Genomic DNA, 15,383 nt, shown 5'->3' with positions numbered 1-15,383 from the left:
TGGCTGCCGGTCTTGTAGCCAGTGATGGTCCTCATGCCTCTACACACCTCCCTCGAGTTATTTTGTTGCAGGCTATTTTCCAATTTCCTCCTATACTTCTCCTTTCCCTCCCTTATCTTGACAGACAGCAGTCTTTGAGCCCTCTTAGCTTCCTCCCTATCACCAGTCCTAAAAGCCCTCTTTTTATCATTGAGAGCAGCTTTAATGTCCTTGGTGACCCAGGGTTTATTGTTAGGGAAGCAATGGAAGCGAGTTTCCAGGGGCATGCAGATGTCGACACAGAAATTGATATATTCCGTGATGCAGTCAGTCAGTTGGTCAATGTCCTCACCCTGTGGCTCACAGAGCACCTCTCAGTTTGTAGACTCAAAGCACTCCTGCAGGGCAGCATTGGCTTCTTCAGACCATTTCCTCACCTTCCTGACAGTAGCAGGTTGCCTCTGAACCAGAGGTTTGTATGTTGGAAGGAGATGGATCAGGTTGTGATCTGACCTGCCTAGCGGGGAGAGGGCTGAAGAGCTGTAGGCCCCTTTAACATTTGAATACATCAAGTCTAGGGTCCTGACACCTCTGGTGTGACAATCCACATACTGAGTGATTTATTTATAATTCCATTTATTTATAATTCCATTCATTTCTTTACCTCTTATTTCAAATATTTTAGTGGTTAAGGTCAGATGTATGGTGAACACCTTTAAAATAAACTTCACAATGAGAAAAACAAGAACTAAGAGAATCAGAAATTTAGATCATATTGGAGAAATAATATGAATGAAATCATGAGGAAAGCCATTTTTCTAGTTGGTTTATTATTTTTATTACTTTTCTTTTAAATCTTGAAGTCTTAGAACAGAAAGATGGTATGGGTGGTTATCTCTGACTGTGAGGAAATTGATTATTTTTTCACCACTAGGTGGGGGTATTCACTGAAACATGGGACATTAAACCATCAATAAACTCAGACAGGAAGTAGCAGGAACTCTGCTGTAGAATTCCGGAAATCATGAAGACATGCAGTGATGTGGAACAGGAGGTGGAACCAGACTGTAACGTAAAGAGATAAATTCTCACTGTCACTGAGACAATCACTTCCAAACCGTAAACAAGTGATGATCACACCACCGTGGAGAGATCTCACCCAGGGAAGTGATTAAATAAATAAAAACAGGAAGCTCTTAGCTACAGATTTAGCTCCCAGTCTCAAAACTTTTAAATAAATTAAAAAAAGAGGCACAGATGTAAACGTCCACGATGTAAAGGTCTGTCTGGCATTTTCCCCTGGCATCTGATCCAAGGTGGTAATCAGTTGGCAGCTCAGCTCCTCTCTTCATCCGAGTGTCCAGAACATACGGTCGCAAATCCGATAATACAATTACATAGTCGATCATCAAACTGTGGCCTAGGGTGCTCTGATCCCAAGTATACTTATAAACACCATATTCATTGTTTAAACTCTACACAGTGTGGCGCTCTTCACACAGCAATGTGGAGGGAATCACCAGTGCAGGGAATCAAAATGGAGGACAACAAAGTACATGTAGCACACCTGCTGTCCAGTTGGCAGTGCTGCAGTAAAATCTGTTTGAATAAACAAAGAGACAGACATGGTTGTGCTGCTCTCAGGAACGGAGTCGCTCTTGTAATGTTTTATTACAATCATTAAATCAGTGTCTTATGTCACTTATATGTGAATCACTCAAAACATCAGTGAACATATGTGGAATAACTCTTGTCAGAGCGTTTCTTCTTGTACTCATTATCTTTCTCAGATAACTCATTTGCCCATAAGCAGACATTATATCGTATTACAGTCTCAGTTATAAGTGTCCTAATAATCACTGCGGACTTGAATAGTTGAGCGAACCATTAATGATATAAGCATGTAACCAGAATTAATGAATAAAAGCAAACATGCTTAATCAGAAGAAATATCATTAAAACGTTGAAATATACAGCTACCAACAGGATATATAATAATATTTAAAGATTATTTATACATACAATATAATAGGTAATATATAGGCAACGATTAACATACATACTTTTAAATCTTAACTCGCATAGTAATCACTCAATACATCAATCTTTCTGTTTCAAACACACAATTATAAAGCTTAAACCCAACAAACTTCATATTACTATGGGTAATCAGTGTGCTGGAGCTGTTAACCATTTAGACTTCATTATATTAACATCAGATCTGTCGCGGATGAAACGCGAGTGAAACACTGTTTTCGTAAACAAATTGGAATGGCCTCCTCTACGCGACTCACCGTTGAAGACACAGTCTCTGTTCAGCACAGCGTCTCGCCCTACTGTCCACTAAGGGTATTACACATCGCCATTCAGCATAATAACAGTAATTGAAACAATATCATAAACACAATAAAATAATGAAATACATGAAAAATACAAATTATTCCTGTGACTACACAAACAGGGTGTCACATACACACCTTTTTGTGAAAACAAATAATTGTGCAGTCAGATATAAATACTGAAAAGGAAACTGAAATTTTATCATAGCGCAGTTTGAATGTAAGTTGAGTTTATAAGCTAGTAAATATCGAACAATTGTACCAAAGGACATAGTTTCAACATAGTCTTAAATTAAAACTTAAAATTTACACCTAGGTCTCAGTAAGATTAAAATCAAAGTAAGATAAATAATAAAAAGGCTATTTTTATATCAGCTAGCTCAGAGCTCTTTCCTTGGTTAGTACAAAACGTCACAGATCAAACTGAAGTTATTGGCATAAATGATCTAACCCTGTACTGCATGAATTTTTATTTTGAGCCACCGAAATATGGGATTCTTTCATTATGACACTTAAAATCCCTGAATAATGGACTTAAAAAAGTAAAAGATTTTCATTTAGACCCCTAGTATTCAAAAACATTCCATTAAAATCTGCCCCATATGATTCCAGAGACATTCCTGCACAAGTACATATTTTTGTTTTCACATTTTTCTCATTGTAAATAATGATGGATAATTTGCCTTTGGTGCACATCATGCACCACAGCAGTACCTCTTCCTAAAAGGAAGTCCCGCCCATAAGTGTTGCATCATACCATATGTTGCAGGTTATTGGATAATTCATTAACACATGATCAACCAAACTTATGAAAAAAAAAAGGATGGGCGTATCAGGGTCCAATAAATAATCAGTTGCCTGAGGGTCCAATAAATAATCAGTTGCCTGAGGGTCCAATAAATAATCAGTTGCCTGAGGGTCCAATAAATAATCAGTTGCCTGAGGGTCCAATAAATAATCAGTTGCCTGAGGGTCCAATAAATAATCAGTTGCCTGAGGGTCCAATAAATAATCAGTTGCCTGAGGGTCCAATAAATAATCAGTTGCCTGAGGGCGTCGGTGTGCAGCACAGGGTTAAAATATTTTACTATTAATGTAATGTTATATTTGTTCTACAGTTCAGTGTATTCAAATACAGATTAGTTTTGCTTGTTATTTTTCAGGGCTGTGGTTTGATAAGATGCTGTTAAATTTGCTGCATTAAGCAGAACAGAACTCAACAGAACAAGCACAAACCAGTGTAAAAAAACAAGAGATGGAAGATTTCTCAACACTTTATTGTTGATTTTATATACAGTTTATATAAATGAAATGAATTCCTGACTACATCACTACACGTATAATCATTTACAGCATAAACCCAAATCATCACATTCTTTATTTCGCTGGGATTCCCAGACGCTCCACCTTCGGCCTAATTTATGTAAAGTCTCTATTTCTGAGATTTGAATTTAGGGTTCTGATGTTTTTTTACAATCTCAAAACTGGAACCCATAGTTTTTTATTTATATGTTTTAATAACTCTGCATTAAGATTTGCAGAAAAATGTTTTTTGTTTTTTTTTTGGAATAATTTGATTCAGAAGTTGTGTTTACTTTTCACTTCAAAAATCAGCAAAATGTTGTTAGGCCAAGGGTGCCCAAACTTTTGCATACAACTGTATTTATCTCTCTAAATGAGTATAAACTTCTTATTAGATGAGACTGAATATAAATGTAGCCTAAATGAACTTTATTGTAGATGAAACTAAACCCAGTACACTTTACACTACATCACACCTTCCAGTTACACTGAAGTCTTAATATATTTACTGTTTATTTACGTTCCTCCTGATTTACACAAAACTAAAGATCACAGAGAATAAATGTGGAAATGGACATTATGAAATCGACTTCACTGAAACACAGTGCAGATATTCCACACTACAGTTTAATACATTCAGTAATAAAGGTTAGATGTAATAATTACATTAGTAATGAGAGTTATAGACAGAGAGCTCTCTGTTACATTCTGTTCTAAAAAAGTACATAAATTTACTATCAAACAGCAAAAATCCAAAGGAAACAAAAGGAAAGAAAAGTGTGAGAATGAGATTACACATAAATGTGTGTTAATGTGTGTATTAATGTACATGTTAATGTATTAATGTGTGTGTTAATGTGTGTATTAATGTGTGTGTTAATGTTTGTGATAATGTGTGTATTAATGTGTGTGGTAATGTGTGTGTTAATGTGTGTGTTAATGTGTTAATGTGTTTATTAATGTGTGTATTAATGTGTGTGTTAATGTGTGTGTTAATGTGTGTGGTAATGTGTGTGTTAATGTGTGTATTAATGTCTGTGTTAATGTGTATTAATGTGTGTTAATGTGTGTTAATGTGTGTCTTAATGTCTATGTTAATGTGTATTTGTGTGTTAAGTGTGTGTTAAGTGTGTGTGTTAAGTGTGTGTGTTAATGTGTGTGTTAATGTGTGTTAAGTGTGTGTGTTATGTGTGTGTGTTAAGTGTGTGTGTTAATGTGTGTGTTAATGTGTTGATGTGTTTATTAATGTGTGTTAATGTGTGTGTTAGTGTGTGTGTTAAGTGTGTGTGTTAATGTGTGTGTTAATGTGTGTTAAGTGTGTGTGTTATGTGTGTGTGTTAATGTGTTGATGTGTTTATTAATGTGTGTTAATGTGTGTGTTAATGTGTGTGTTAATGTGTGTGTTAGTGTGTGTGTTAAGTGTGTGTGTTAATGTGTGTGTTAATGTGTGTTAAGTGTGTGTGTTATGTGTGTGTGTTAAGTGTGTGTGTTAATGTGTGTGTTAATGTGTTGATGTGTTTATTAATGTGTGTTAATGTGTGTGTTAATGTGTGTTAATGTGTGTGTTAATGTGTGTGTTAATGTGTGTGTTAATGTGTGTGTTAGTGTGTGTGTTAATGTGTGTGTTAATGTGTGTGTTAATGTGTGATCAGGACTCATGGATCTGGAGGCAGACAGTAAACTCCTTCTGCTCGGTTCTGCTGGTTACCTGCAGAGAAATCCAGTCTGATCACTGATTTATCTCCTCACTCTCAGAAACACAATGCTGTGATTCTGTTCCTTTCTTTAGTTAAATAACACATGGGGAAATAAATTATAATCAGGCCTCTCGATTCTGAAACAAACACTAATTTACACTAAATATTCTCAAAACATTTGTGTAGTTTATTATTCTGCTGTTGTAGCACGTCCTGGTGTGTTTTATTCCTCTTATACCACAGACAATTTACTAACAATTACAACTGTTTCATTAACTAAAGAACACCACTTCATATTTAAATTATCCGTTTATAGTTACATTAAATGTTGTGGAACATGATTAATACAGCTGTTAATTACTTGTTAAACTTTTACAGTACGTTAATGCTGAAGTTCATTGTTTAATTTCAATGCAGAAGTGAATAATGTTGTTTAAGGGAACATTAAAGTAAACAGTACACTGGAGCTGTGAAGATGTGGTGAGAGTAGATATGAGAAATGACGTGAGGATGAGTGTGATCAGTGACGAGTGTGATCAGTGATGAGTGTGATCAGTGATGAGCGCTGGTGTTGTGGTTATTCAGTGGTTTTGATGAAGTTAAGCAGAAGTGTTACAGTCTCACACGTCCTAAATTTACTCTATCATCAGATCGAGAGACAACGTGAAGCTCCATCTTTTATTAAGCCTCTGTGTTACTATTCACATTTTAGAGCTAATCACAAGATTGTTTATGCAATAATTTCATTCATTAATTAATTAAATAATGTGTGTTTTAATGTGTGTACAAATGCATGTGTTGGTGTGTGTATCAATGTGTGTTAGTGTATTAATATGTGTGTTACTGTGTGTTAATGTGTGTGTTAATGTGGGTTACTATATTAATGTGTGTTAATGTGCATGTTACTGTGCATATTAATCTGTGTGTTATATTAATGAATGCCTTAATGTGTGTTAATGTGTGTGTTAATGAGTGTATTAATGTGTGTATTAATGTTTGTTAATGTTCCATCTTTACGTAATAATTTCATAATTAATTAATTCCCCACTTTCCCCAGTTCCCACCCACCAGCTCATGCTGTGTCACAGGGTGGAGTAACACACATCTGGAGGAAAGCGCTATCTACCCTCTTCCACATACATGAGATGCCCGTGATTGGCTAGTGTCACTGTGATTGATAGGGGAGGGAGAGTATGCTCCTCCCACCCAGACAGCACTGCTAATATTTCTCTCAGCCACAGATGGCTGTGACATCGTCAGGATTCGATGAACATGATGAGAGAGTGAACGCTGTTCTGCTGGAGGATATTGTAAGATAACAGCAGTAATATAATATTGTTTTCTTGGTTTCTGTGTCGCTTTGTCTCTAAAAGACTACAAACGCTCTTGTGATCCTTAAATTTAATCAAAAAGAGAGAACATTTAATTTGATTTAATATTTTTCCCATTTCTAGCATTAGCATAAACATTAGCTACAGACTAGAGCTGGATGATATGATGATGTCAGGCAGCAGAGACGTGCACACAAGTGCAGCTTAACTTTATTAACACCAGGCAGATAATCCAAGACACAATTCCACAAATGTAATAAAAACCAGGCAAGGGTCATGTGATCAGCGCACAGACTAGAAAAGGCGAAACGAGAATCACAGAACCAAACAAAGTCAAGAACCAGGAAATCAACACACAATTTTAAGGCTTGGAAACGTCACAACCAGAGGTCTGGAGTGAGACTTCACAGTGTGTGTGTGTGTGTGTGTATCTGTGTGTGATTTACAGGGGTGTGTGTGATTGTGGTCTGGTGTGTAATTAGATGTCCGGTGACCCTGAACATGGAAATGAATGTGTCTGATGGGAAATGGAGTCCGTTTCAGCCATGATGTGAGGCTGTGTTAAATTATCATTATAATTATTATTATTATCATTATTATTATTATTATCATTATTATTATTATTATTATTATTATTATTTTTATTATTATTATTATTATTATCATCACATGTAGGTCATGAGGTTTTATGTTTCAGATGTGATTTTCCCACACAATTCATTAATAGTGTGATCACAGATTATTATATTATTCAGGACACGTTGAAATGTAACTTCACATGTTTTTCAGAAAAACTTCTGATCATGTGTGAAAAGTGGACTGGATCTCTCATACTCACTTGTCGTCCAGATATCTTCTGTACTGCTCTTGGGAATGTTGTTTTGAGAAGCTCCATTTTCAGTGTGAGTCACTCCGGTGCTGGTTCTTCTAGTCGGAGTCGTCTGTGTGGACTCGTTCTCCTCACTGACGCTGTCTGTAGGGATGGAAGTGAATGTGAATACATTATTGGGAATGAACAGATGACGTGTTCTAAACAGATACAGATATGAACAGGTATTGGTGTGTGCTTGTGATCAGGACTGGAATCCTGCAGGACACAATAAAAAATTCTCTCGAGTGGGAGGATTTTACTTTCATGTGAGTGTGAGTGAGCGTTCAGAGGACAAACAACACAAAGCACATTCATTAACACTGAAATAACTCATATTCATATCTGTTTAATACACATTATCTGTTTATTCTGAATAATGTTTTCATCATGATACATATCGTGTATCATACAAATGTCTTTAAGTATCATGATATGATATTTGTGTCACATCACACAGCCCTAATACACACATTCACATTACTCTTATTCACTGGTGTGTGTGTGTGTGTCTGTGTGTGTGTGTGTGTGTGGTGTTAAGTTTCTTTATATACACTTTCTTTTCCTTGGCTGTTTGGTTTTAACTCGTGTAACTGAAATAAAGGCTGTAAAAGTAAAGCTCTATCAGTCACATCAGCCTTCATGTTTTAAAGCCGCATTAACCCTCGACATTAACCACGGACATTTCCTCTGTTCTTTCCTCCTGCTTCACACAATGCTTTAGGGTTTAGTGCAGAGAATAAAACAGGACAAATAACCAAACACTACACTCCTGTACACACTGCATGTTCACACTCTTACTACACTTATAACCGTGGTGTTGTGTGTTGTGTTTAATGTCTAGTGTTGTGTTTATTGTATTGTCCTCATTGTACAGATTCCTGCACAGTGTCGCTTTATTGTCTTGTACTTTGTTGTCCTTTGTGCACTGCTGCTTTTTCTAATTTTACACTACATGTTGTTTGCATGAGTGTGTGTATGTGTGTTACAGTACAATACTGAGTGACGAGGTACTGTTACCACCCTGAAGTTGATTATTTTCCTATAACAGCACGTCCCCAAGTGTTTTCTTCCTCTCATACCACAGTGATTTACCAAATTACATTTTTTTAAAAAACAGGCAGAGTATGATCAAGGCTGTGGAACACACACAACACACACGCACGACAAAAGCTTGACAATGAAACATACAGAGACCAGGACTTAAGTAGGGCTGCGGATAAGGGGTAATACAGAACAGGTGTGAGTGCTCAGTGAGACATGGGACAAGGTCATGTGATGTGCAGGGGCTGATGGGAAACTTTGTCAAGTGCCGATTTTGGCATAACCATGACATCATGTTACCGAGAAACCACAAAGCATAAACTCCTCTGTCCTGAAGATATCAGAAAACCTACAGCTTTTACAGAAAACCTCACCATATCAACAATTACACACATTTTTATTATGTTTTTTTGTGGAGAGTCCGTCATACAAGTCCCTGTGAAGGAGCTGTTACTCTAGAAACGATAACGCATTGGAATGAGCTACTGTTTTTACAAAACTGACGAGTTCCTTTAGGTCTGACTTTTCAAACCAGCAATAGGAAGTGACATCACACAGACTGATGTGCTGTATCTAAAGAAAGAAAACATGCTCTCACCCGTGTTGTTCATGGTAGATGCAGTTGTGTAGGATTTAGTGGAGGAGTCTAGAAATAGAACAGACAGACTATGATATTAGAAACACATCGATACTGATACTGGTGTTGTGTATCAGTCTAATGTTCTCATTTACTCACACATTCATGTGCTCATGTGCTCATTTACACATATTCCATGACCAAAATATTCACTGTGTGTGTGTGAACACTACTGTACACACTGCATGTTCACACTCTTGTACTTAGAATGACAATAAAGCTCTCTAATCTAATCTCTAATCAGAGAAAGACTCACACACCACTGTACACATGTAAACATGTAACACACTCACCTGTGTGAAAGGAGAACGATACAAAATCACACAGTTACAGATGTTACACTCACCTTTTAATGGAGTGACAGTCAGATTGACTACAGGAACAGAGTTACAGTAGTAAATCCCCGAGTCTGAGAGAGACAGATCCTTTATCTGGAGTGCTAAATTATCTAACACAGTGTATCTGTGATCTGGATCAGGTTTGTGTTTAATGGGTTCTTCTCCATGTTGAGCAGCGAGGATTTCCCTTCTCCCTCCATCAACACCTTTACTCCAAATCACTTTACCATCATTCTCACAGAAGAGAAAAGTGTCACTCCCCTCTGTGCCTCTCTGATTGACTCTGGCTGTAAGAACAAAAATAAAAACTTTAAAAAACATGCAAGAACATTACCATAGCAACCATCTGCAGCTTTTACACTAAATTATGAAAGAAAGTAAATACAGCAACCATCACAAAATCCTCATGTTTTTCACTTCTAAGTTCCCGACATGTTTTTTTTCAATTTTTTTTCCAGTTTAAGACACTGAAGTGCCTCCTATGTAAGTAATAAAAAAGCCTGTGTGTGTGTATGTGTGTGTGTTACAGTACAATACTGAGTGACGAGGTACTGTTACCACCCTGAAGTTGATTACTTTCCTATAACAGCACGTCCCCAAGTGTTTTATTCCTCTTATACCACAGTGATTTACTAAATTACAATTTTTATTTATTAAGGAATCATACATTGTAATTTAAAAATATTTATAATTAGTTTCTGTTCCTTTTATGTTATAGCAGCTATAAACAGTCTTTCCCTCACCAGCCTCTCTTTTTTCTCTCTTGAAGTTAATAAGACAAAAAAAAAATGGAGCTTGTCATGTTACTGAGAAACCACAAAGAAGCGTAAACTCCTCTGTCCTGAAGACGTCAGAAAACGTAAAGTTACAGCTTTACGTCTCACTGTTACAAAGTGCTAACACTGGAGACTCCTTCCGTAAATGTTACATAAATGTCCCCTTACAGAAAACTTCACCATCTCCATCACTACATGTTTTTCTTACGTTTATTTTTATGTGGAACGTCTGCCGCACATGTCCCTATGAACGAGCTGTTACTATAGAAACGATAAGGTATTAGAACAAGCTATTGTCTTTACAAAACTGATGATTACATTTAGGTCAGATTTTCCAAACCAGCAAGAAGAAGTGACATCACACAGGCTGTATCTAAAGAACGAAAACCTGCTCTTACCTGTGTTCTGATAAAATGTTCTTTATAGCTCTATGATATTAGAAACACATAGATATTGATCCTGGGATTGTGAAAACTTATCTGTTTATTCTGAATAATGTTTTCATCATGATACATATCGTGTATTGTAGAAATGTGTTTAAGTATCATGATATGATATTTGTGTCACATCACACAGCCCTAATACACACATTCACATTACTCTTATTCACTGGTACTGTGGTATGTGCTAAATAACAGTGTGTGTGTGTGTATGTGTAGTGTGGTGTTAGGTTTCTTTATATAAACTTTCTTTTTCTTGGCTGACTCGTGTAACTGTTGTCACCTGCCTGAATGACTACCGACCTGTGGCACTGACCTCTATCGTTATGAAGTGAACTCTAACCGTTCACAATGCCCTCACGCACTTGAACAAGAAAAACACTTATGTGCGGATGCTGTTTATTGATTACAGCTCTGCATTTAACACCATCATCCCATCAAAACTCATCACAAAGCTCAGAGATTTAGGACTGAACTCTCATCTCTGCAACTGGATAATAGACTTTCTGACCTGCAGACCCCAAGTGGTGAGAATTGGTAACCGTTTCTCATCCACACTTACCCTGAGCACAGGAGCCCCACAGGGCTGTGTTCTCAGCCCCCTCCTATACTCTCTGTTCACACACGACTGTGCTGCCAAACACAGTTCCAACATCAACTTTAAATTTGCTGATGACACATCAATCCTGGGTCTCATCACAAATGGAGATGAGACAGCCTACAGAGATGAGGTGAGAGCACTATCACAGTGGTGCCATGACAACAACCTCTGCCTCAACGTCAGCAAAACCAAAGAGATGATTGTGGACTACAGGAGGACACACGAGGTCAGCCACGCCCCTTATACATCAACGGTTCTGCAGTGGAAAGAGTTAAGAACATCAAGTTCCTTGGTGTGCACCTCTCCAACGACCTGTCCTGGTCTCTGCACACCACATCAGTAGTTAAATCTGCACGCCGGCGGCTCTATTTCCTACAGAAGCTCAAAAGCTTTGGTCTCCCTCCCAACATCCTTACAAACTTTTACAGATGTACCATTGAGAGCATCCTGACGGGGTGCCTTACTGTATCACATCAGCCTTACAGTCACATCAGCCTTCATGTTTTAAAGCCGCATTAACCCTCGACATTAACCACGGACATTTCCTCTGTTCTTTCCTCCTGCTTCACACAATGCTTTAGGGTTTAGTGCAGAGAATAAAACAGGACAAATAACCAAACACTACACTCCTGTACACACTGCATGTTCACACTCTTACTACACTTATAACCGTGGTGTTGTGTGTTGTGTTTAATGTCTAGTGTTGTGTTTATTGTATTGTCCTCATTGTACAGATTCCTGCACAGTGTCGCTTTATTGTCTTGTACTTTGTTGTCTTTTGTGCACTGCTGCTTTTTCTAATTGTCTAATCATCGTTGTTTTTGTGCATGCATGTGTGTGTGTGTGTGTGTGTGTGTGTGTGTGTGTGTTTGTGCATGTGTATGTGTACATGTGTATGTCTGCACGTGGATGCATGTGTCTGTGTGTGTGTGTGTGTGTGTGTCTCTGTGCGTGTGTGTGCATGTGTGTGTGTGTGTGTGCGTGTCTGTGTGTGTGTTTGTGTGCATGTGTTTGTGCGTGTGCATATGTGCGTGTGTGTGCGAGTGTGTCTTTCTGTGTGCGTTTGTGTATCTGTTTGTGTGTGTGTTTGTTTTTGTGTGTTTTTGTGTGTGTGTCTATGTGCATGTGTGTGTGTCTGTGTCCTTGTGTGTTGGTGTATGTGCGTTTGTGTGTGTGCGCGTGTGTGTCTCTGTGTGTGTGTTGTGTGTGTGTCTTTGTGTGCGTGTGTGTATCTGTTTGTGTGTGTTTTTGTGTGTTCGTGTGTGTGTCCTTGTGTGTTGGGGTATGTGCGTTTGTGTGTTTGTGTGTGTATGTGCATGTGTGTTTGTGTGTGCGTGTGTGTGTTGTATGTTGTATCCAGGCCTTGGAGAACTCTATTTCACTCTACTGTAGATTTGTACACAGTGAGAATGACAGTAAAGCTCTCTAATCTAATCTCTAATCAGAGAAAGACTCACACACCACTGTACACATGTAAACATGTAACACACTCACCTGTGTGAAAGGAGAACGATACAAAATCACACAGTTACAGATGTTACACTCACCTTTTAATGGAGTGACAGTCAGATTGACTACAGGAACAGAGTTACAGTAGTAAATCCCCGAGTCTGAGAGGGACAGATTCTTTATCTGGAGTGATAAATTACTTGTCACAGTGTATCTGTGATCTGGATCAGGGTTGAGTTTAATGGGTTCTTCTCCATGTTGAGCAGTGAGGATCCTCCCTCCCCCTCCATCAACACCTTTACTCCAAATCACACTACCGTTATTTTCACAGAAGAGAACACTGTAACTCCCCTCTGTGCCTCCCTGATTGTAAATGGCTGTAAGAACAAAAATAAACACTGAGATGTGATCAGCATGTAAAAACATTACCATAGCAACCACCTGCAGCTTTTACACTAAATTATAAATGATCATAAATACAGGAACCGTCATTAGTCACACACTCTTCATGTGGCAAAGTTACTGTTACCACCCTGAAGTTGATTATTTTCCTCTAACAGCACGTCCCCAAGTGTTTTATTCCTCTTATACCACAGTGATTTACCAACAATTACAATTTTGATTTATTAAAGAACTACATTATACTTTTTCCATTTATAGTTACATTTAATGATGTGGAACGTTGGTGAATCGAGTTAGTTCGTGTTCTCACTTACATTATACACAAAGCTATAAACAGTCGTTCCTTCAGAAAACTTCACCATATCAACGATTACACATGTTTTTAATGTGTTAATGTGGACCATCTGCTGTACACATCACTGTGAATGAGCTGTTACTATAGAAACGATTTGCAGCTGCACTACTGTCAGAGCTGCTGTTATAGAAAATGAATCAATACCAATGGTAATGTGTCCTGTTTATAACAGCTGTGTATAAAGTGTATTGTGCTTTACTCACCACTGTGAGCCGTGTGTACAGAGACACAGAGCAGGAGACAGGTTACAGAGAGACGCCACATCATCAACTGCCTTTAGGAAACTGATGTGCGAGCGTTTGGGGTTGATTTTATAAACCGGAAAGAGGAAGTGACATCACACAGACTGCTGTGCTGCATCTAAAGAAAAACATACTGCAGTTGCTTCTGTCTGAGCCTCGGGTCTTGTTTTTTAAAAGCTTTAATTTCTGTTTAATTCCAATTTTTAGAAGACACACATTTTGTGCACAAAACAAAATAAAAATAAAAATGTTATTTGTGCACCAGCATCAAGCCTCATTTATCAAACTTAATAAAAAGAAATTTATTCTGAAATCGTTCTCAGCATCATTTATGCAAGAAATATGGGGTTTATAAAAATTCTGTTCTTATCCTACGTCTCACTCCTGAGTTTGTGTAAATTTGTGTATAAGGAGACTCACTTGTGTGAAGCTTGATCTTCAAATTGTGTAATTGTTGATGAATTACAGTGATTTTATATACAGATTACAGTTTAAATCACATCGTTTTTAGTTACACACCAATTTAATGAATATTTTGTGAAACTCAGTCACTTTGTATTAATGACTTGAAAGAAGGTGATTCCAAAACACATCCATAAATTAAGAGAAATAAGATGAGATGTTCAATGAGGCGTCCTATAAAAGGAGGAGGAGTTACAGTGTGTCTATGGTAGCTGACACACTGCAGTGGCTGAGCTGCATTACTGTAATATTTAACACACACCAAGTTTTTGATTTAATTCACAGCTGAGTGCCGTTTATCAAAATACACACCTGAGTACGAACAAAATCAGCAAAGGTTTTCTAAATCTGGCAGGAATTTTTTGTTTACTTTGGCCAAAAACATTTACACACAAGTTATACTAAAAGACTGATTAACAGAAGCCTTCAATAAATAGATTTTATTTTGCAAAAAAGATGATGATGTGCATTTTGTAGGAGAAACACTAGATACACTTTACTTTACACTGTGTGTGATGTATTAATCTGTAGTCATGTGGTGCAATAAAATGTAAATTCATCCACATGATGGTTTCACTGATGAATTTCCTGACTCCAAGAGTCCTACGCTCCCAGACTGTTATTGATTGTTTTTTCAGCATTTTTGTATTTCAGCATTTCGAAACATACTGTACTGAACTTCATTCATGATGAAACTTCCATCACTATATATAAGATGGTTTAATATTTAAAATTAAAAATTAAAGAATGTTAGTGGGCTTAAAAATGGCCTTGAGTTTATAAACAGCAACCAAGTGAACAGCGCCCTCTAGTAGAGTCTACAGGGAATGTGTCAGTAATGAAGTTATTGTAATAATATATTATAATATTAATAATATAAAGCATGGTGAGTGCTGGTTTAATGGTCAGATATTCAGGAGACCAGAATTTTGAAGTTACTGAATGTTTAAAGATGAAGCTGACACAAAGACCCAGTTTGTGTTGAAGAACTCTGCTCTGAGCTGTGAATATTATTAATATTATAATATATTATTAAAATAACATCATTACTGACATATTCCCTGTAGATTCCACTAGAGGGCGCTGTTCACTTGGTTGCTGTTTATCTTCGTTCATCTGAT

The 15,383-nt window shown here is 37.3% G+C and overlaps 1 protein-coding gene across 1 annotated transcript; it reads right to left on the bottom strand.

The window, feature by feature from the left end:
- Positions 1–7,433: 7,433 nt before the first annotated feature.
- On the bottom strand, positions 7,434–13,827 carry LOC128318862 (uncharacterized). Its single transcript, XM_053236921.1, has 5 exons — positions 13,762–13,827; positions 12,900–13,178; positions 9,544–9,822; positions 9,159–9,206; positions 7,434–7,621 (listed from the first exon to the last, which is right to left on the bottom strand). Exons 1-5 carry the CDS (start codon positions 13,823–13,825, stop codon positions 7,434–7,436), a joined length of 858 nt encoding a protein of 285 aa, XP_053092896.1. The 5' UTR covers positions 13,826–13,827.
- Between the last annotated feature and the right edge of the window lie 1,556 nt (positions 13,828–15,383).

The sequence above is a fragment of the Pangasianodon hypophthalmus genome, chromosome 9 (genome assembly GCF_027358585.1).
Source record: "Pangasianodon hypophthalmus isolate fPanHyp1 chromosome 9, fPanHyp1.pri, whole genome shotgun sequence".
Lineage (NCBI taxonomy): Eukaryota > Metazoa > Chordata > Actinopteri > Siluriformes > Pangasiidae > Pangasianodon > Pangasianodon hypophthalmus.
The sequence above is the reverse complement of the archived record's forward strand: the minus strand, read 5'-3'. Positions and strand labels throughout refer to the sequence as shown.